This window comes from Bufo gargarizans, chromosome 2, assembly GCF_014858855.1.
Source record: "Bufo gargarizans isolate SCDJY-AF-19 chromosome 2, ASM1485885v1, whole genome shotgun sequence".
NCBI classification, from domain to species: Eukaryota; Metazoa; Chordata; class Amphibia; order Anura; family Bufonidae; genus Bufo; species Bufo gargarizans.
Window position 1 is genome coordinate 13042096 of NC_058081.1, and position 22741 is coordinate 13064836.

General features: G+C 43.0%; 1 protein-coding gene across 2 annotated transcripts in view; it reads left to right on the top strand.

Moving 5' to 3' along the window:
- The window catches only part of LOC122927065 (NXPE family member 3-like), a 121128-nt gene extending 98705 nt beyond the window's left edge, over positions 1–22423 (top strand). For both annotated transcript variants that reach the window (XM_044278630.1, XM_044278629.1), the window contains exons 4-6: positions 4341–4414; positions 10762–10965; positions 20497–22423. In XM_044278630.1, the coding sequence (XP_044134565.1) occupies positions 4341–4414; positions 10762–10965; positions 20497–21029 (811 nt within the window). In that variant the 3' untranslated portion in view covers positions 21030–22423. The remainder of the gene's footprint in view (positions 1–4340; positions 4415–10761; positions 10966–20496) is intronic.
- The last annotated feature ends 318 nt before the right edge of the window (positions 22424–22741 follow it).

A 22741-nucleotide genomic window follows, 5' to 3' on the forward strand; every position in this document is an offset into this window, starting at 1 on the left:
TGGCCGAAATGTGGAAAAGCTTTGTCAGCCTTGGAGGTGCTGACCTGCCCTGCAGCCAGTGTATAGTGAGAAACATAGAAACATAGAAACATAGAATGTGTCGGCAGATAAGAACCATTTGGCCCATCTAGTCTGCCCAATATACTGAATCCTATGAATAGCCCCTGGCCCTATCTTATATGAAGGATGGCCTTATGCCTATCCCATGCATGCTTAAACTCCTTCACTGTATTTGCAGCTACCACTTCTGCAGGAAGGCTATTCCATGCATCCACTACCCTCTCAGTAAAGTAATACTTCCTTATATTACTTTTAAACCTTTGCCCCTCTAATTTAAAACTGTGTCCTCTTGTGGTAGTTTTTCTTCTTTTAAATATGCTCTCCTCCTTTACCGAGTTGATTCCCTTTATGTATTTAAAAGTTTCTATCATATCCCCTCGGTCTCTTCTTTCTTCCAAGCTATACATATTAAGGTCTTTTAACCTTTCCTGGTAAGTTTTATCCTGCAATCCATGTACTAGTTTAGTAGCTCTTCTCTGAACTCTCTCTAGAGTATCTATATCCTTCTGGAGATATGGCCTCCAGTACTGCGCACAATACTCCAAGTGAGGTCTCACCAGTGTTCTGTACAGAGAACGTGTGGTTAGCTCGGCAGAGAGCATTATCACAGGCCGCAGCCAATGTGGACAAGCTTACGTTTATGAAAATGAACCAGACATGGATCCCACAGGACTTGTCCGTACCTTGTGCAGAATAGACATTTATACCGGCCTCAACCATCCATTCTTGTACTCAAGTGCACTTATTCTTAGTTTTATTTTGTTATATGTCCCAATAATATGTCCCAATTAAAAAATAAAAAATAACACAAATCAGTGTTGGCGACCTATTCCTCCTTCACCGCCGCTTCCACCTACCCCGCCACGTCAACCTACACCGCCGCATCCACCCATCCACCGCCTCCTCAACCTCCGACTCCTAGATCCAGATTGTTATTTTAAATTTTTCTGTATTTTATGTTATTTTAAGTCATTTCCCTATGCACATTTGTTTGCAGAACAGTTGTCATGCTCTTAAGCACATTTTGATGCCTTTTGCAGCCCTCTAGCCCTTTCCAGGACTATTGTAGAGCCTTTTTAGTGCCCAAAAGTTTGTGTCCCCCTTGACGTCAATGGGGCTCGGGGTCAAGTTCGGGTCCCGAAGTCAAACTTTTTTTTTAAGTTCGGCCGAACCTGTCGAACCCGAACATCCAGGTGTCCGCTCAACTCTAATTAGTACTTTTTTCCTGCTACTCCATGGCATTTTAGGACTGCTACATGTGAACTTGCACCTTTTTTTTTTCTTCTGCCTTAATGCAGCTGTAACCTGAGTCCCTAGCAGCCAAATCCAACCTACTGTGCTGTGGGATGTTGTGAAATCCTAGGAGTAGTCTTAGATGTACTAACAAAGTGGTGAAGGATGATAGAATTGAATTTGCAGGTGGTGGTCCCGGATGGTTCCCCTGTATTCTTCCTCACCTCTGTTCCATAATATCAACAGCACCATGTACAGTAAGTTTTTTTTATTGCTTGCTTAGCAGGTTTTCTGAAAATCATTATTGATAATTATACCTTCGCTCCTGATATCATGTTCAGTCAGATATCAGATCAGATATCAAGAGAAAACAGTGGGTGAGCATTATCCAAGTATTCACAGTGTGAAAATGTGTACCTCTTTCTGGGGCTTATATGTGAAATAATTCCTTTGATGACATGCCTTGGTTTAGTCTGCATTGGTCAGATTATGGATTAGAGCAGTGTTCCTCAACTCCAGTCCTCAGGGCCTACCTACCGGTCATGTTTTCAGGATTTCCTTAGTATTGTAGTGATATAATTAGTGTCGGTGCATCAGAACTTACCACAGGAATTCATGTTGTGGGATAAACTCCAATAATGAGCGACAGGTGGGCGCAGAGGACTGGATTTGAGGAACTCTGACTTAGAGGAGCCACCACTGCACCCAGCTCAGTAACACATATCCTGTACAACACGTACAAAATATTATGTCCATTGTTATCGAATTAAAGCCATCTCAATTCATTATTTTCCTTCTGTGTTTTCTTAGTTATCATGGTTTCCAGTTTTGTGTTAGGCTTTAAACCTGGTTATGCCATGTGCTCATACAGCACTAGCTTCCCCACCAACTGTCATAAATTAAGAATATGACACCTGGTCATCCAGTTGAGATGGGAAGTCACTGAATCAACTCTCCATAATTCCTGTCAACCTCTGTGGAGATAACTCCAGATTTGTATTTTAAATGTGGCTACTATAGACTATGAGGGAGATGTATCAAACTGGTGTAAAGTAGAACTGACTTAGTTGACTATAGATACTAATCAGATTCTACCTTTAATTACTCACAGCTCCTTTAGACAATAAAATGTAGAATCTGATTGGTTGATATGGGCAACTAAGCCAGTTCTACTTTACACCAGTTTGATAAATCTCTCCCTATGTGGCTACAGTAAAGTGGAGTCCATAGCAAACTTTTTGGCTCCGCTACAAATCTTAATTCAGCCCCTGTTGTCTTTCTTTCTTCTAGTCAGATCAATCTATGTACAGTACATACCAATAGTTTGGACACACCTTCTCATTCAAAGAGTTTTCTTCATTTTCATGACTATGAAAATTGTAGATTCACACTGAAGGCATCAAAACTATGAATTAACACATGTGGAATTATATACATAACAAAAAAGTGTGAAACAACTGAAAATATGTCATATTCTAGGTTCTTCAAAGTAGCCACCTTTTGCTTTGATTACTGCTTTGCACACTCTTGGCATTCTCTTGATGAGCTTCAAGAGGTAGTCACCTGAAATAATTTTCACTTCACAGGTGTGCCCTGTCAGGTTTAATAAGTGGGATTTCTTGCCTTATAAATGGGGTTGGGACCATTAGTTGTGTTGTGGAGAAGTCAGGTGGATACACAGCTGATAGTCCTACTGAATAGACTGTTAGAATTTGTATTATGGCAAGAAAAAAGCAGCTAAGTAAAGAAAAACGAGTAGCCATTATTACTTTAAGAAATGAAGGTCAGTCAGTCTGAAAAATTGGGAAAACTTTAAAAGTGTCCCCAAGTGCAGTCACAAAAACCATCAAGCACTACAAAGAAACTGGCTCACATGCGGACCGCCCCAGGAAAGGAAGACCAAGAGTCACCTCTGCTGCGGAGGATAAGTTCATCCGAGTCACCAGCCTCAGAAATCGCAGGTTAACAGCAGCTCAGATTAGAGACCAGGTCAATGCCACACAGAGTTCTAGCAGCAGACACATCTCTAGAACAACTGTGAAGAGGAGACTGTGTGAATCAGGCCTTCATGGTAGAATATCTGCTAGAAAACCACTGCTAAGGACAGGCAACAAGCAGAAGAGACTTGTTTGGGCTAAAGAACACAAGGAATGGACATTAAACCAGTGGAAATCTGTGCTTTGGTCTGATGAGTCCAAATTTGAGATCTTTGGTTCCAACCACTGTGTCTTTGTGCGACGCAGAAAAGGTGAACAGATGGACTCTACATGCCTGGTTCCCATCGTGAAGCATGGAGGAGGAGGTGTGATGTTGTGGGGGTGCTTTGCTGGTGACACTGTTGGGGATTTAATTAAAAATTGAAGGCATACTGAACCAGCATGGCTACCACAGCATCTTGCAGCGGCATGCTATTCCATCTGGTTTGCGTTTAGTTGGACCATCATTTATTTTTCAACAGGACAATGACCGCAAACACATCTCCAGGCTGTGTAAGGGCTATTTGACCATGAAGGAGAGTGATGGGGTGCTGCGCCAGATGACCTGGCCTCCACAGTCACCGGACCTGAACCCAATCGAGATGGTTTGGGGTGAGCTGGACCGCAGAGTGAAGGCAAAAGGGCCAACAAGTGCTAAGCATCTCTGGGAACTCCTTCAAGACTGTTGGAAGACCATTTCAGGTGACTACCTCTTGAAGCTCGTCAAGAGAATGCCAAGAGTGTGCAAAGCAGTAATCAAAGCAAAAGGTGGCTACTTTGAAGAACCTAGAATATGACATATTTTCAGTTGTTTCACACTTTTTTGTTATGTATATATTTCCACATGTGTCAATTCATAGTTTTGATGCCTCCAGTGTGAATCTACAATTTTCATAGTCATGAAAATGAAGAAAACTCTTTGAATGAGAAGGTATGTCCAAACTTTTGGTCTGTACTGTATATTACATATCAGTCTTGGTTTTATCAAGCATCAAGTATGTAACCCATCAAGGACAAGAAAACACATAATAGTAGAACCCATAAAAAAAAAGAATTTCTTTTTTCTACAAGGTCATTGATTGAACAAGAAATTTCATCAAAAGTCGAATCCTTTAATGTTCTTCCTCAAAAAGATGACATCAAAGGTATGTTTATCTATCTATCTATCGATCTACAGTGGAGAAACGGGCTGTAAAGATAAAGACGTGTTCATTGCTTTTTGGTTTTTTTGGGGGTAGGGATGGGGTGAGTTGGGGCATTTTTGTTACCTACCCTTCTTATTCTAGGGCCCCTCCTCAGATCCTGCCTGCTTCAGGAACGAGCCTCCCTAGTGTCACCCGCAATGCTAGGTAGGCTTGTCTCGGCCACGGCCTACTATGGTTTCCCCCTCCCCCCATGTCTGGATGTTTTCATCCGTGTGACAGGGAGATACGGCAGCAGCCATGCCAGCATCAAAAGTGACACCGGGAGTAGGGTAAGTACAATCTGTGCGAGGGGCCCGGGCATATGCAGGGGCATTATAAACCTTGGATAACCCCTTTAAGTAAATAATGGCGGAAAAAGCTTAACTAACTCTTTCAATGTATTTCAATGTGACCTGTGTTATCAGAGTTACCAGAGTCAGTTGTAGCTCAGCTAGATCTGTATGCTCCTGTCACACATAAGGAGGACAGATCATTAGAAAAGAAGGATATGTGCTGCTATCTGGTTATGACTGGCGGATCTATCTCTATTATCTCTGAAGGTCAGCTAGTAAAGAAACCTTTTTACCTTGTGATGATGCAATGAGCACAGAACCACAAACTTTAAAAGGTCAAGATTAAAGGGTGGTGGCTCTAAATCCCAACTTCACCCCTCCATGCAATCACCTTGTACTTGACATTACGACTCCGTACATTTTAGGTATAGGCTGCCATTTGGTTATTTAGCAGCCTACAATTCATAGAGATGTTGGTGCCAAGCAGCAAAAATAATGAAAAAAATATATAGTTATATATAAAAATAAGTATACAAAATCATGACTAATAGATGAAGGAAAGCTGCAGGGTCTCGCAGGATCTTAGTATATGTACTGTAAGGGATCGCTCTCTCTCAGGGGGTCACAATTACAGACTTCTCATCTGACAACGGGGTTCAAGTTTAAAAGGTGCTTTATTTTGGCACTTCAGCCCCATCACACTCATAAACATCGAAAATAAACACCTGCCCATCTGGGCTCTCCCTAATACATGTGTTGTCTCTACCTCACCGATACAGCACCGTTCACACGGGATTAGATCCGGTTAGATCCGGTTTCCTCAGCCATATATGGTCCAGCAGCCTCCAGGCTGTGACCACACCAGCACCCTTGGGGGGAGATGGTCCAGAAGTCCTCCCGACTCTGTCCGTGCAACCCCTCACCCTCTCCCCTCCAAGTCATACACAGAGAGTTGTTTTATCCCTCCTTGATTACAGCAGAAGGCCTCACCTGAGATCACCTCCGGCAAAAGACAATATGTAACTCCCCAGAGGTGCTTTACCACCTTTGCACCCCACTACTATCTCCTATAATTAACCTAATGTCATTATTTTTATTTATTTCCAGGTTCTGTATAATGTGCATATCTATTTCCATTTAACTGTTTATGTTCACATGTAATATGTCTGGTTCACCAGCAGATGGCAGCAAACCTGGCAGAGCTATCTTACAGATAATGGAGCTTTCTATTTCATTCTAACCATTCCCCCTTTGTGGTGTGGTGGGCGTGTCCCACTTGGAGGGTGGAGTTCTAGTTAGCGAGAGAGGAGTCTAGCTTACCCTCTGCTAGGGGAAGGAAGAAGGTGCATGTCCCTGTTGGACGTGCTTTGCCCCAGCCAGATAGAGCACCTTCAGCTCTGCTGGACATAGAGGCCACAGCTGGAAGCATCAGAGGCCAGGAGTAAAGTTCTCCCTGGACAAATCTAGAGTCATACTAAAGAGAGACGTTGCAGCCTGCAGCAAAATCTAAGTTATACAGCCAGCCTGTCAGCACAGCAGGCCCAGAGAGTGACAGACATGGCAAAGAGGAGTTTGCCTGCCACAGTTAATGCTAAAGCCTGCTGGTAACCAAGACAAAGTTGGAAGATTGTTTCTGATGAATGTTTACCAAAGTAAAGCTTTTATCAACTTCATAAAGGTCTGCACTCAATTTATTTCATTATCCCCTTTATCAACTACCCCCTTTGTCTACTTCAGAGCCTGGTGTTCCAGCGTATCCAGGTAGGAGCACTGTGACACATGCACAAGTACACTTAAAGGGACAATATAGGCTACCCTACACCACTCTGGCATTCCTACACCTGGGTACCATCCACAGTATCACTAAAAGGGGCTTTGTGCTCTTGTTGCTTCACTGCAACTGGCATCACAAAAACAAACACTTATCTCGTCTTGAAGGGACCCCAGTGCGGACCATGCCTCTGTTGCAAATACATGTAGTGGAAGGGTGTGGACTGGCAGATCCCACTACCAAACCTATCCCCCAGCCCACACGAAATCCAGCCCAGAACAACATCTATACAAAACTGTCTCAGCAAACTACACTTTGGAGCTCGATCAACACTAGTGGCCACCAATGATTCCCGGTCATTCCGGTACTCAATCTGGTTCACGTCAGGAACCCACCCAGGCACTCCTTCATCGGCCTGGATCACCTTATAGAAACATAGAAACATAGAATGTGTCGGCAGATAAGAACCATTTGGCCCATCTAGTATGTCACACTACTCGTATGTCACATTACTTCGTATGTAACATTACCTTCGTCAACACTGCACATGAGCTCACAATCCATAGAACAATTTGGAAACTGCTTCTCTGCATCTGGTTCGTGTGGTACACCTTCTAGAACTGCCACACTTTTGTGCACATTTACCCCAGTGGGTTCCTTCAGCTGTGTGCTACCAACATTATTAATCAGCATTGTCAAATCACATACATTTTTACCAGCAGGGGGAGCTTCTTCCCCGATCACAGCCTGCAAAGCAAAAGGGGTGTCATCATCATCATCATCATATATTTCACATAACTCCACATTTTCATTATGCATTTCAATTAACTTCACTTATTCATTCTGCACCTCATCTGCATTTTTTAATGGTCATTTCCCTTACACTATCATTTAAAGGGACTGGTACAGGTTCTGCGCGAGTTTCGTCACTTGCTGCAGAAGTGTCTCCTCTTCCCCACAAGTCCCAGAACAAGGGGAAATCACAGTCCAACATTACGTCCTACATGAGCCTTTTTGCAACACCAAGTTCATAGGTCCCAGTTCCCACTGGAGTCTCACATTCAGCGAGAGCCACAGGATACACTTTGCTATCCCCATGTATGTCCATCACACTCACTTGTTTGTCCAACACATAGTCCCCAGCTACTAAGCTGGCATGTACCAGGCTCACCTGGCTCCCTGCATCCAACAACACTTGGACCGGGACTGCCATTTACCACAATGTTCTGGTGTCTTAACACCTACCGGCTCAGCACATAGTGACTGCCGCCGGCTCACACCACAGTTCACGGCTTCTGAGGTAGTAGGGCACTGGTCAGCGACATGCCCGACCTCCAGAGCCTTGCTCACTATCACATTTTCCGTCACACACCATAAGGCCTCCTGCACACAAACATATGTGTTCCGTTCCGTGCATTAGGGACCGCAATTTGCGGTCCCTAATGCACGGAGAACATTTGTGCGTCCTCCGGGACAGACCCAGACCCATTCAACTTGAAAGGGTTTGTGATCCGCCCGTTCTGCAAAAAGATAGAGCAAGTTCTATATTTTTGCGGAATGAAAGTACAGAATGGAACCCCACAGAAGTACTCGGTAGTGCTTCCGTAGGGTTCCGTTCCGTTCTGCACCATTCCTGCGCATTTCCAGATTTTCGGACCCATTCAAGTGAATGGGTCTGCATCCGTGATGCGGAATGCACACAAAACAGTGTCCGTTTATTGCAGATCCGCATATGCGGTCAGCAATACGGAAACGGAATACATACATTAATGTGCAGGAGGCCTAACAGGAACGCTCTTACCCACAGACGTCACAGGTTCGACGCTCCCAAGTTCTATACGCATATCTCCACAGCAGTCATCATCCTTCTCCTGGATGTTAGGAACCTCCAGCCGTTGGTTCCTGGTCACATGATCACATACAGGCTCCTCAATGCAGCCGTTGCCATGGGAAACACCTTGGCCTTGAATCCAGTCTTCTTTCTCAATCCTCAGTCCCACCCTCTGCTGAAGACTTTTCCTTAGATTCTCCAACTGCACAATTTGAAGCACTTTCTCCTCTCCATAGCTGCAAAAACAATGGGAAGTCTCTGCCCAGTACGAATTTCACCTCCAGGGTCTCACATTTCAAGAGATCCTACTGTACAGAGCCATAGTCTGTTACAAAGGTCAGAGACACAGTGGTATCTGTCTCTGGCCCCCTCTTCAGAAAGTCCAAAACATTCTCCATGACCCGATAGACTTGTTGGCGGGAATCTAGAATGACCACCAGCAGGATTCCCTGCAATACATTGTTGCACCTGATGGGCTCCACCAAGCCACAGCAACTTCCACATAGGATTTCATAGTGACCCCCAAAACATTTTTTTTCCCACAGGTTAGTCTTTTCACTTGGGCTTCCGGCCCTTTAAATCACCGCAAGATTTTCTTGCAACACATCAAAAGTGTCCAGATTTGCAACAGCAGCTTTATCCAGACATTGGGCTTCCGGCCTTTTAAATTTCTCCAATACAACTTTCAGCAGCACATGCTCTTTTGTCATTCTGTTGCCCCTAGCGACACTTTGCCTTTTAACTTTCCATTGCCCCTAGCAACAACATTGTGCTCTTTTAGCATGGACACATGCCCTTAGCAACCTGCTGTTGCCCATTTTGCATGGACATTGCCCCCATCCTCCACCAATTGTAAGGGATCGCTCTCTCTCAGGGGGTCACAATCACAGATTTCTCCTCTGACAACAGGGTTCAAGTCCAAAAGGTGCTTTATTTTGGCACTTCAGCACCATCACACACATAAACATGCCCGTCTGGGTTCTACCTAATGCATGTGTTGTCTCTACCTCACCTATAGAGCGCCACTCACACACGGGATTAGATCCGGCTTCCTCAGCCATATATGGTCCAGCAGCCTCCAGGCTGTGACCACACCAGCAGTCTTGGGAGGAGATAGTCTAGAAGTCCTCCTGACTCTGCCCGTGCGACCCTCTTTCGGTAAGGCTTTAAGGCTTTACAAATCCTCGTGGCCCCTCAGCCCTCCTGGCTGAGACCACACAGAGCCTCTCAGGCTTTCTCTCTCTCTCAGGCTTCCTCAGCCTTTCCACCTCTAAGGTCTCATGCACATGACCGCATGTATTTTATGGTCCGCAAAAAACTGATCCGCAAAAAATATGGATGACATCTATGTGCATTCTGTATTTTTGCGGAACGGAACAGCTGGCCCTTCATAGAGCAGTACTATCCTTGTCTGTAATGCGGACAATAATAGGGCATATTCTATTTTTTTGCGGAACGTAAATAGGGACATGCGGAAACAGAATGCACATGGAGTAACTTTTTTTGTGGACCCATTGAATTTAATGGTTTCCCATATGGTCTTCAAAAAACACGGAATGGAAATACATTTGTGTGCATGAGCCCTTAGTCAAACACAGAGGGTTGTTTTATCCCTCCTTGATTACAGCAGCAGGCCTCACCTGCGATCACAATGTAGTGAAAGGGTGTGGACTGGCAGATCCCACCACCAAACCTATTACCCAGTCCAAATTAAATTCAGCCCAGAACAACAAGTAGACAAAACTGTCTCAGCAAACTACATTTTGCTGAAACCACTGCAGCTTTCTGGATTTCAGTTATCTCACCCAGCTGAGGTATCTGGGTGGGATATACACGCCTCCCCGCACTTATACTGTACACATCACCACAGTACCTTGACTTTCTCAGTGGACAAATCTGACAATAGCAAAAGCACCATGATTCCCCTTCAAAACTTCATGAGTAGGTTAACTGTAACTATTGCCATACAAAATGATTGTGTGAACATGCATCCATTATCTAGAATTTCACACAAAACATTTATGGGGTCATTTATTAATACCAGCGTTTTAGATGCCAGTTTTTATACCCCTTACGCTGGTGCAAGATGCGTCCAATTTATGAAGAGGCGCCGGGCTCTACATAACTTAGACGCATCCAGTGCTGGTCTAAATCTACACCAGCTCCCTTGTTGGCGTAGACTTAGATGATTTTCTACATCTAAAACAGGCGTAGAAAATTATAAATAAGATGGGCCAGCCAGCCCCTTTCTTCACCTGGTGTGAGCGGGGGAAAAGTTGCAGATTCAGCTGGAAACCTCTTTTGTGACCATATCTGCGATAGATATATGCCAAAAATTGGTGCATATCAAACAATAAATGACCACCTTAGTTTTTAACAATAATTGCAGCTAGAAATCTTGATTTTTTTTCAGTAAAGAACTCTTGTGTATCCGGGCTGAAGAATCCAAATCCCTCCGGATTTTATTACCAGGACACATGGACTTCCCTTGTCTGCTCCAATCAAGAGTTCAATACGTCCAACAAAGTTGCAAATTGTCTCGCTGGAAAAATGGTCTACATGTTCGGAGACTCCACACTCCGCCAGTGGTGGGAATATCTAGTGAAGTTTGTTTCAAGTAGGTGGCCTGAATAACCAACCCAGGTTTTAGGGTGGTGCCAGGGGAGTTTCACAGGTGGTGTGTTCAAATTCTGAATAGGAGAAGGTGCATTCATTAGACACCTGCAAATAATACAGAAAACTAGAAAAAAAAAGCCCTCACAACAACGGGCTGAAGATGTTTTCTAGCTGATAGTAAATAAAATACTCCTTTCTGATCCCTCACCACTCCCATTCTGACATTTCTGGGTGGGTCCTACCAGTGTCTACTTCCTGGTCACTCTGGTCACAGATATGTGACCACTCATCCAATCCTGGCTGATGTAATTGTGTCACATTTCCAATGATGAGCAAGACCAGAATGAAGAGACTAGCAGTAGCAGGTTAGTGGTGAAGCATTGTTTTTTTTTTTTTACAACATTTTGACCGATTTTTGTCACACAAACCCTTTAATGGAAAAATATAGAAGTTAAGGTTGTGATATTGTCTTCAGAATAGGTCATCAATATCTGAGCGGTGGGAGTCCGACACCCAGCACCCTCACCGATCAGATATGAGACGAGTCTCCATGCCAGCACCGCTTCCTTATCATTACACTACGTCTTATCTCCAGTGGAGCGGTGACGTAGTGTAAGAGACAAGAGATGAAGTGCAGTGTAATGAACAGGAAGCGGTGCTCATATGGAGTACCGCCCCCTCTTCAAACAACTAATCGTTGGGGTTCCTGGGTGTCGGAACTCCGCTAATCAGATATTTACGACCTATTCTGAGCATAGGTCATCAATTTAAACTGCAGCACAACCCCTTTAATGACCTATAATCAGGATAGGTTATCCAAGCACCACCATAGATCAGCTGTTTGAAGAGGCTGTGGTGCTCCGGTGAGTGCTGCGGCTTGTAGTCTCATCCATGTGAATGGGGCTGAGCAGCAATACCAAGCAGAACCACTATACAATGTATGGCACTGCATTTGGTAAGCTGCAAGGAGGCTGCAGTGCTCATGGGAGCACCACAGCTTTTTCAAACAGCTGATCTGTGGAAGTCCTGTGTCAGATCCCTGCTGATCTGATATTGATGACCTATGCTGAGGATAGGTCACTGGAATCTCGGAAAACCCTGTTGAAGAGCATCTATCTGCAGTATCAACCTTATTAAACCAGACAAACGGTCCAGTACGGTTGATCCTTCAGATTAAAATGACTTGTGAAAATCGGTTGCGACATTATGCAAATGAGGGTTTCAAAGCACCAAGAGGCGGGACCTAGCCCTTCACAGCACTTCAGCTTTCCAGACAGTGCTGGTCAAGCCCCTTGGGTCTTCAAGCTCCTCACTCAACATGCTATATAATTATGCTGCTGGCGGGATGTACTTCCTGCACAGGGTCATAAATGTATGGCGTGGGCACATGATCCTATGGATATTGCAGCTCACATACTTTTGCAATGACTGAGACTTGAGACAATTTTGATAATGGACATTTAACTGCTCAGATGCAGCAATCAATAGTGATCAAGACTATTTAAATGGTTAGATTCCGGAGGTAAATAGATAAAATATCCCTGGGCACAAAAATCCAGTCCAGATAGTAATAATAAGGCCTCATGCACACGACCGTTCCGTTTTTTGCAGTCTGCAAAAAAACGGAAGCCGCCCCGTGTGCCTTCCGCAATTTGCGGAACGCAATGGGTGGCACATTGTAGAAATGCCTATTCTTGTCCGAAAAACGGACAAGAATAGGACATGCTATATTTTTTTAGAGGAGCCACGGAATGGAGCAAAGGATGCGGACAGCACACGGAGTGCTGTCCGCACCTTTTGCCGCCCCATTGAAGTGAATGGGTCCGCACCCGAGCCACAAAAACAGCAGCTCGGATGAAAACGGTCGTGTGCTTGAGGCCTAAAAATGATACTTTATTGCAGAAGTACAACGCGTTTCGGGAAGTAACTCCCCTTCATCAGGTACAGAACACTGCATCAAGACTAAACATACACACAGCACATAAATACATAAAAAAAATGCCAAAATGAAAAGTGGGCAGGGCTAGAGGGGGAGTGGTTTATGGGGATGGGTCCCCAGAAGATGTGTGCTGATCTGATAATCAGATTTAGATTACATTTTAATTGCAGAGTCATTGTCATTGGTGGCGTGGTGAGGCCAGAATGGTGTTAATACTGTGTTACGGTCATGGGTGAATTGACGCGCTCCTGAGCATGGAGCGCTCACACTGAAGGGAGAGCGCTAGAGTTGCAGTGCCACCGCGTGACATCACGGTACGAAGCTTACGCACAGGGCAGGGGAGGTCGGTAGGAGAAGCAAGCAAGTAAGTCCTTCACCATGCCACTCGCCAGGGTTGTCGTTAGGTCTAAATATTCGGGTCTCAAGATATTTTACGACAATGTCATTGAATTTGTGGGCAGTTGCCAGCAGGGCTCAAGAGGCAGCTGCCCCTTTTGCCCCACATTAAAAACTGCCCTGATGGGGGATCTGTGGATAACACACTGTTATGGGGGTATCTGTGGGTGACACTGTTATGGGCATCTGTGGAGAACACTGTTTTGGGCATCTGTGGATGAAACTGTTACATTGCTGCTCCCCCCTCTGTATGGCAGATTTGGGCTCTGTGTTTTCCCCTCATCCACGTTGGCGGACCTACCTGCCCCCTCCCCCTCCTCCTCCTCTGCCTGGGATGTCATATTTGGCGGGGGCTGTCCCTCCTGCTTCCCCGATGAGTTGGTCCACTTCCTTACCCTGCAGTTCCCAGATGAGTTGCTCTGGGATGGGGTCTCTATCTTTTCCCAGGGACAGTGGTCGGAGGTCCGGGATAAAGTTTTTTTTTTTGGGGGGGGGGGACTGCGGAGCCTCCAGGAAGTGCAGGGAGTCCCGCTGAGATGCGGGGTTGAATGTGGGCTCCAAGGGGCCCAACTGGAGGAGGCAGTGATGGAAAGGGCCGAGAGTCTGCTGAGCTGCGAGCGTCTGCAGATGGGGGAGCCCTCCCGGTACCAGCTCTGTACTAGTACTCACTATCAAAGTAGCATAGTAACGTCACTCACTGAATCACGCGCCTGCTCCTCCCACTTTATTAATGAAGCAGGCGGAGCAGGCGCATGACGAAGTGAGTGAAGTTACTCTGCCGGCTGGGTCGGCCTGCCTGCTACGCTACTTTGATAGTGAGTAGTGTACTTGTACAGTCATTGAATTTGTGGGCAGTGGCCAGCAGGGCTGAAGAGGCAGCTGCCTTGGGCCCCCCAGGAGCAACTGGGCTCAGGGTAGCTGCCCCTTTTGCCTCGCATTAAAGATGGCCCTGAATATAGAGGGTTAGAGATATATAAAAAAAAAAAATTGCCTTCCTCTAGATAAACTTAAATTGTATGTACCTCCAGTTAAAGAGAAGTTTCCAGACATGAATAATGCAGGTGAATATAAGAAACTTTGTACACAGTCGAGTCACATTAGTATGACCAGAGTAACCACCATGTGCAGCACAGACAGCACCTAGACGAGCTAGCAATGACTCAATAAGGTTCTGGTAGGTTGTCCCAAGTATCTGGAGCCATGCAGACTGCAGTGCATCCCACAGCTGCTGGATGGGACGTGAAGAAAGATCCATAGAACGAACATAACAAACAAGGTGGTCCCACAGTGACAAGTCTGGGTAATTAGAGGGCCCGGGTAGTACTTGAAAGTCTTGGTCATGCTCTTCCCACCAAAGTCAGACATTTATATCTGTCTGACACATCACATTTTCTTTCTAAAACATCCCATCCACCCCAGGGAAGACAATCAGCATGTATGCGTGTTTGTCATTTGCTACGATGGATTCATACCCAAGTCGGTTAAGAGCACATTCCATATGGTTGGGTCAGCCCAGAGAATTCCACGAAAACATTCCCCAGACCACAACACTGCCACCACCAGCTGGTGTCCTTCAAGAAATAGTAGCAGGGTATTTGTTCTGTGATGTTTCTCGCCTGACACTCCAATGTCCATCCATTTAATGAAGCAAAAAATAGGACTTGTTGGAGAAATCAACCAATTAATACTAAGTCTAAATTTGATACTGTTTTGAAAATTGAAGCCATTCTGCAGATGCATCTTCGTTAGCAGAGGAGCAATGACCATCTGTCTGCTGTGGAGCCCCATAGGCAGTAAGGTTCTCTGAACTGTTGTTTTAGACACACGTCTAGTACATTTTGGTGGGGAGCTGTTCCAATCTAACGAGTTGGACCGCCCTTTAAAACCAACGTTCACTTCTCACACCTGCTTTGCAGTTTCGACATTCCTTATTTACAATGGTTTTATTGGTCCACTCACTATAGAATTACAACAAGCCAGCTCACCTCACTTTTTTCATGAGCTACACACTGCCGACATCCAAAGTAGGAAGTGGTCAGAATAATGTGACTCAACTGCGTAATATATCTTATTAAAGAATAATGCTTCCTCCTGGGCTTCTCAGGGTGCTTTACTCCTTTTTCTCTTCACTAAGCTTCTTATCTCTAGTAGCTCCCATCTCCAGCCTCACAAATAAAAGTCTATAGAGAAATGAGGAGGGACGACTAGGCTGCTACCAGGTAGTAACTGATTTATTACCTCACTCTGAACTGTGGTAGAGCCTTACTTTACGAGATCTAATAGAGTAAATAGTGCTGTGTAGCAGAGCTAAGAAACTGCAGTCTGCGAGTCTCTCATACAGCAGCGTGAAAAACAAAGGGGGTCATTTACCAAGTCATATACGTCCGTTTTCTGGCATATATCTGTCGCAGATCTGCGATTTTCCCTGGTCACACAGGTCTAAAAAGGGGGGGGGGGCAGGGGATGGGCGGGGAAGGGTTATTAAGACGGTCGCTTGTCAGGACGTTGGTCTTAATAAATGTCCCTCAAAGTTGCCTGATGAAAGCAGATGAAATATATATTACAAAGTTTCTTATATTCCCCTGCACTCTTCATTCATGGAAAATTGTTTTATAACTGGAGGTAAGCGTGAAAAAAAAATGTATATGTTGGCTAGCACACAAGCATTGCTCTTGTAGCGCTTCAAATCAGAGTTCCAGAAAAGCTAGTCCAAAAAGTCTCCCAATCGATCTAGACTCATAGGGGCATGTATCCAGAAAAAGGAAATAGATGAAGTGTAACACCCATCATAAAATTCAACTCCTTTATTTCATCGTTAGAAAATCACAGCACAGACGGGAGAGATGCAAAGAAGTCGGTAAATGATCATACGGGCCCGATTCAAAAGCAAACAGTTCACACCAGCTCACCACCCTTTTCTCTCTTAGCTCGATTGCTTGAAGTACAGGTGAAACTCAAAAAATCTGAATATCGTGCAAAAGTCCATTTATTTCAGTAATGCAAATTAAAGGAATTGCATTAATGCAGCTTAAAATTAGAATATTGTGAAAAGGTTCAATATTCTAGGCTTAAAGTGTCACACTCTGGTCAGCTAATAAATCCATACCCCCTGAGCAAAGGGGACCTCAAAATGGTGACTTTGGCGTTTCATAAGCTGTAAGCCATAATCATCCAAATTACATAGTAACATAGTACATAAGGCCGAAAAAAGACATTTGTCCATCCAGTTCAGGCCTGTCATCCTGCAAGTTGATCCAGAGGAAGGCAAAAAAAAAACTGTGAGGTAGAAGCCAATTTTCCTCACTTTAGGGGATTAAAAATTCCTTCCCGACTCCAATCAGGCAATCAGAATAACTCCCTGGATCAACGATCCCTCTCTAGTAGCTATAGCCTGTAATATTATTACCCTCCAGAAATACATCCAGGCCCCTCCTGAACTCCTTTATTGTACTCACCATCACCACCTCCTCAGGCAGAGAGCTCCATAGTCTCACTGCTCTTACCGTAAAGAATCCTCTTCTATGTCTGTGTACAAACCTTCTTTCTCCAGACGCAGAGGATGTCCCCTCGTCACAGTCACCGTCCTGGGGATAAATAGATGATGGGATAGATCTCTGTACTGACCCCTGATATATTTATACATATTAATTAGATCTCCCCTCAGTCGTCTTTTTTCTAAAGTGAATAACTGTAATGTTGATAATCTTTCAGGGTACTGTAGTTGCCCCAGTCCAGTTATTACTTTACTTGCCCTCCTCTGGACCCTCTCCAGCTCTGCTATGTCTGCCTTGTTCACAGGACCTCAGAACTGTACACAGTACTTCATGTGTGGTCTGACTAGCGATTTGTAAAGTGGTAGGACTATGTTCTCATCACGGGAATCTATGCCCCTTTTGATGCAACCCATTATCTTATTGGCCTTGGCAGCAGCTGCCTGACACTGGTTTTACAGCTTAGTTTGCTGTTCACTAAAATTCCTAGGTCCTTTTGCATGTCAGTGTTACCGAGTGTTTTACCATTTAGTATGTACGGGTGACTTGCATTATTCCTTCCCATGTGCATAAATTATAACAAAGGCTTGAAATATCTCGCTCTGCCTGTAATGAGTCTATCTCATATGTTAGTTTCACCTTTTAAGTTGCATTACTGAAATAAATGAACTTTTCACGATATTCAAATTTTTAGAGTTTCACGTGTAGTAGGAACTCCTAATGAGCATCCACATCTTTAATTATTCCTGATTTGGACACTGCCAACAGCACAACGTCTCCTTCCTTCTCAATTTAAAAAGTGCTTCAATAAAAACAAACACAGTATGCGTCACTGACGGATCAGTGAATCCTTGGGTCGGGCAAATATGTCATGAGAATGTTAGTATGAGTCTGGATAAACATGGGTTTGACAAACTTAGCTTTTTTTCCATCTAACTATGTAAGCATGTTCCTCTCCGTTCCCTCAGTCTCGTTTCCCTCCCTTGAGGAGCGCAGGACCTACCTTAAGTTTTTACTGCCTAATTATAACTGCATAACCTCTCTACAAAGCTCACAGAGCAGCCATATGGAGTGACTCTACAGTATGCATGTCCTTGGGCATAAGGTGGAGGACCGTCAAAATTAACCTCTTAATGGCCAGGCCTGAAAACGCCTTAATGACAGGCAACTTTTTTATTTTTTTACCTCCCAGCATTTTTTTTTCTTTATTGATGTTGCTGTCCAAGGCCTTGTTTTATGATACATTTTATTAATTTTGCCGTTGTTTGGGGGGGTCACATATAAATTATGGTTGAATATTTTCTGTTGAAATGTGACATTTTTATTTTATGTCCTGTTCATGTTCCACACTAATTCTTCAGGTTGTTATGGTTGTGTGAATACCTGATATGTGAATTTAAATGTATTTTGCACTAAATAATTGCATTTTTTTTCATTTTTATTTTTCTCTAAATTTGTATTACTTTATTATATGATATAACTTTTTTAAATCCTATTATTGGATGACAATACCTTTACTATATTTCAAACATATAAAGTATAAGCCGACTTCTGCATATTAACACCTTAATGACCAACCACTGTCTTTTGATGATGGGTTGTCCAAGGCCTCAGTCTGCAGCAAGGTCTTTTGGCATCACAGCAGTAGACAGGGATGAATGGCTCTTCAAGCACTTCTTCACTAAGAACTGGCTGGCGCTATCAGCTGTGGTACTGAGTAGTGATGCGCGGCAGGGGCAATATTTGAATTCGCAATATTTAGCAATTATTTTGGAGAAAATTTGCCATATATTTGCAAATTCGAGAATTTGCGATTATTTTCTTTATTGTAAAAATCGGCAATGTAATATGCGCATATTGCGGACGCAATACAGGCGTGGGTCACTTTTGCTACATTTTTCAAGCTGCTAGAAGTTTCTTGAGACTGGAGAAAATGGTCGGCACGGCAGAACATTACAATAGCTTTATATGCAGATAGTGCTCCAATATATTCACAATTGCACAAATCGGCAATTAATGATGCACATATTTTTGCGCAATACATGCAACTTCACATTTTATCAGGTCTGACTACATATTACTGATTGGCGCACTAAGTATTGTTGTGACATCACAGCACTATGTCTGTAGCATGTGTGTATGGACAGCAGAACCTATCACCCTGCACTGGAACCTATCAGCTACACTATATCAGGATATAACCTACACTGACTATCTCCCCCTAACTATTAGTGATGAGCGGCAGGGGTCATATTCAAATTGGTGATATTTTGCAAATATTTTGTAGAATATTCATTGAATATTCGCAAATTCGAATATTCGTTATATTCTACGATTTTTTTAACTCGGAAAAATCGGCAAGGTAATGATTGTGTAATATGCAAATTTTCGTAATTCGAATTTTTGGATTCAAATTTTTTATTGCAAATTTTTCAACTTACAACTATTAGACAAAGAAGATTATAGCACTATATTAGCTAAATTGCTCTATATTTGATTTTTTTTTTATATTCGCTATATTGCTATAACTTCGTTTTTTAGAATATTCGTAATATTCAAAACAAGAATATATAGCAATATAGCGAATATTCGAAAAAAAAAGAATTATAGAGCAAAATTCGCAAACACTACTACTCCTAAAGTCAAGTATATTGCAGCCTTCTTATTGGCCCACAAGCTAGAAGCAGGTCGGGATCATGTGTACTGATTAAAAAAAAAAAAAATCTAAGAAAAAAAAAGGGAATTTTTTTTATATTCAAAATTGTGAATATATATATAACTAGATTCAAAATATTCGCAAATTTTCGATGTACCTATATTTGCGTTCGAAATTCGAATATTCGTGATCAACACTACTAACTATCTGTATTATATATATGAGCTAACTAACTATCTAATGTAATGACACAGTAAAGCACAGAGCACAGCAATAACACTGCCGTCTCTTTCAGAACGGCAAAAAACTGCAGAAAATGGCTGCTGGGGAGGTTCTTATATAGTAAGGGGTCGGCAACTTTCCTATTGGTTGCTAGAGATGTTGCTAAGCTCAGACAAAGACATTGCTGCCTTCTCATTGGCCCACAAGCAAGAAGCAGGGCAATATTCGCGATAAAAATTTGCAATTTGAATATTCGCGCCCAACACTAGTACTGAGCACAGGCTTCTGCTTCACAGATTGTGCTCAGATTCTGTCTGTTCACCCTTTGATTGATGTGGTCTATACCCCAGTATGATGAAAGAGTGCTTTTACATATATTTTTTCAAAATCTAAATTTTGGGAAATTATTAGATTTTTTTTCGAAACTTTAAATTCATTTTTTTATTAAATTTACTGTTTTTAAGGTTTTTTTTAATTCTTATTCCATGAAGATTTTTTTTCCTACGGCCTCATGCACATAGCTATAGTTTCACTTCACATTCGATCTGTGTTTTTTGTGGATGAATGAGCCCCATTCATCTCATTGGGGCAGCAAAAAATCAGGCCGCGCATCCTTAAGTAAATTCTGTGGCAAAAAAAAATTCAACATGTCCTATTTTTGTCTGTTTTATGAACGGGGGTTGGGGGTTTGTGGGAGGTGGCAATTTGCTGACCGCAAAACACAGCTGTGTTCAACTGCCTTATTCTGAAAACCACTAGTCTTTGTTGGTTTGCTGAATGCTGAGTGTTATTATTATTGATTCTTTTTATTTCTTTTTTTTTATACAGCTCTCAAGCAAATCGATCTTCACGTGACTCATAATCCTGGCCCATTGTTAGCAACAGACTCAGAGCATAACTATATAGTGCAGTGGAGAGTGCACCAGAAGCCTCTGCGCATGGAGCGTACAGGAATTCAAGAGCTACACTACGTTGCTACAGAGCTGGATGGACTGGGAGCCCGGAAAGGAATGGTCATCGTGTTGACTTGCTGGAGTCACTTTCTCACCTACCCCTTAGCATTTTATGTACGGCGCCTGAAGCACATTCGAGAGGCAGTAATACAGCTCTTGGAACGTAGCCCTAATACAAAGATTCTCATTAAATCAGCCAACACCGGATATAAGTTCGACCATGGCAGTGACTGGTTATCCTACCAGCTGGACACAGTGATGAGAGCCATGTTTTCCACACTGCCAGTGACCATACTGGATGTCTGGCAAATGACCTCTTGCCACAGATTTCCAGAAAACCTTCATCCGCAAGAGATCATAATCAAAAATGAGGTGGACCTGATGTTGTCATTTATATGTCCTCAGTAATTGCACCATTTTCAGTATACCACACCTTTTATTCAGACATATGTATCTCCATGGTTACAGACTACATGTAAACCCTGTGTAGTCTGAGTCTCAAGTCATACTGTCGTCTCAATGCCCTTTACTAATTCCTAAACGTATGCCTTCAAGAAGCTGCAAGTTCAGACTATACAAGGTTTCGTGCACTCTGTAATAGAGTTGAGAGCTTCCCAAATTTCCCAAAATATTTGGATTTTAACAAACCCAAATTTTTGGGTGATTTGTTGAGAGAGAGAGAGAGAGAGAGAGAGAGACTAGTATGCTACTTGGGGTTTCTGGGAAAAATATGTGTTGTCTGCTAGGTACTATCTATCTATATTTTTATCTTATCTCTTCAGAAATATGAGACCAGAGAGCCGTCATTTACCAATTTCCAGGGCAATTGGAAAATTTTTAATTAGGTAGAAATTATTCAGACCCAAAAAAATGTTCGAAAATGTTTCCTCTACTCTGTAACCCAAGATATGCATTAAAAGGGACTTTCTGGTTTCCTGTATTGATAACCGAACATCAAGATAGGTCACCAATATCAGATCAGCAAGAGTTGGACTCCAAGTACTGTGCATGTATGAAGAGACTGCAGAGCTCCTCCGAGACAGATAGACATGTACTGTGCAAAAGTTTTAGACAGGTGTCGGGAAAAATGCTACAAATTAAGAATGCTTCTAAAAACAGAAATGTTAATAATATTTTTGTTAGTTAACAAATTGCAAAGTGAATGAACAAAAGAGAAATCTTAATTCAGCATTAGTTCTTCGAGGTACACCTGCCCACAGTTTGTGCATGAGCATGGCAGGGAGGCGCTTTCAAGCATCTTAGAGCAGTGTTTCCCAACCAGTGTGCCTCCAGCTGTTGCAAAACTACAACTCCCAGCATGCCCGCACAGCCAAAGGCTGTCCAGGAATGCTGGAAGTTGTAGTTTTGCAACAGCTGGAGGCACACTGGTTGGGAAACACTGTCTTAGAGAACTGAGTGACCATAGATCTTCTGTGGACGTAGGCTTGCTCAGATCCTTCTTTCTCTTCATGTAGTCCCAGACAGACTGGGTGATGTGGGACTCCAGGACTCCTTGTTCTTTTTTATGGTGAAGATAGTTGTTAATGACATTGGCTGGATATTTGGGGTCATTTTCCTGCAGCAGAATACATTTAAACTATTATCACTTTTGCACAGCACTCTATATACACTCGTTGACCAAAAGAATAACGTATCAAGAAGAAGTTGTTGGAAGAGAATGACACTTTCTGTGTGTGAATGAAATTATGATAGACAATGCATTCGGAAAGTCTTCAGATCCTATCACTTTTTATCACATTTTGTCATGCTGTGAACTTGTTCTAAAATAAAAAAAAACTGTTTTCTAACTTCATTCTTCACTCAATCCCCCATAATGAAAAAGTAAAAACCGGAAGTTCAAAATGTTTGCTAATTAATTGAAAAGTAGAAGCTAAACTCTTGCTTTGACATAAGTATTGAACCCCTTTACTCAGGGCATAATTGAAGCCCCTTTGGCAATGAACCAGTCACACCTTTAGTTTTCAATTTCGTATGAAGTATGAATCTATGGTAGGTACTCTCTACAATGCTCAAAAGTAAGCTTAAAGTAATCGGGATGGTTTGTGCTAGCTTAGGGCTCGTTCACACGAACGTATTTTGCATTCCGTATACGGGCCGTT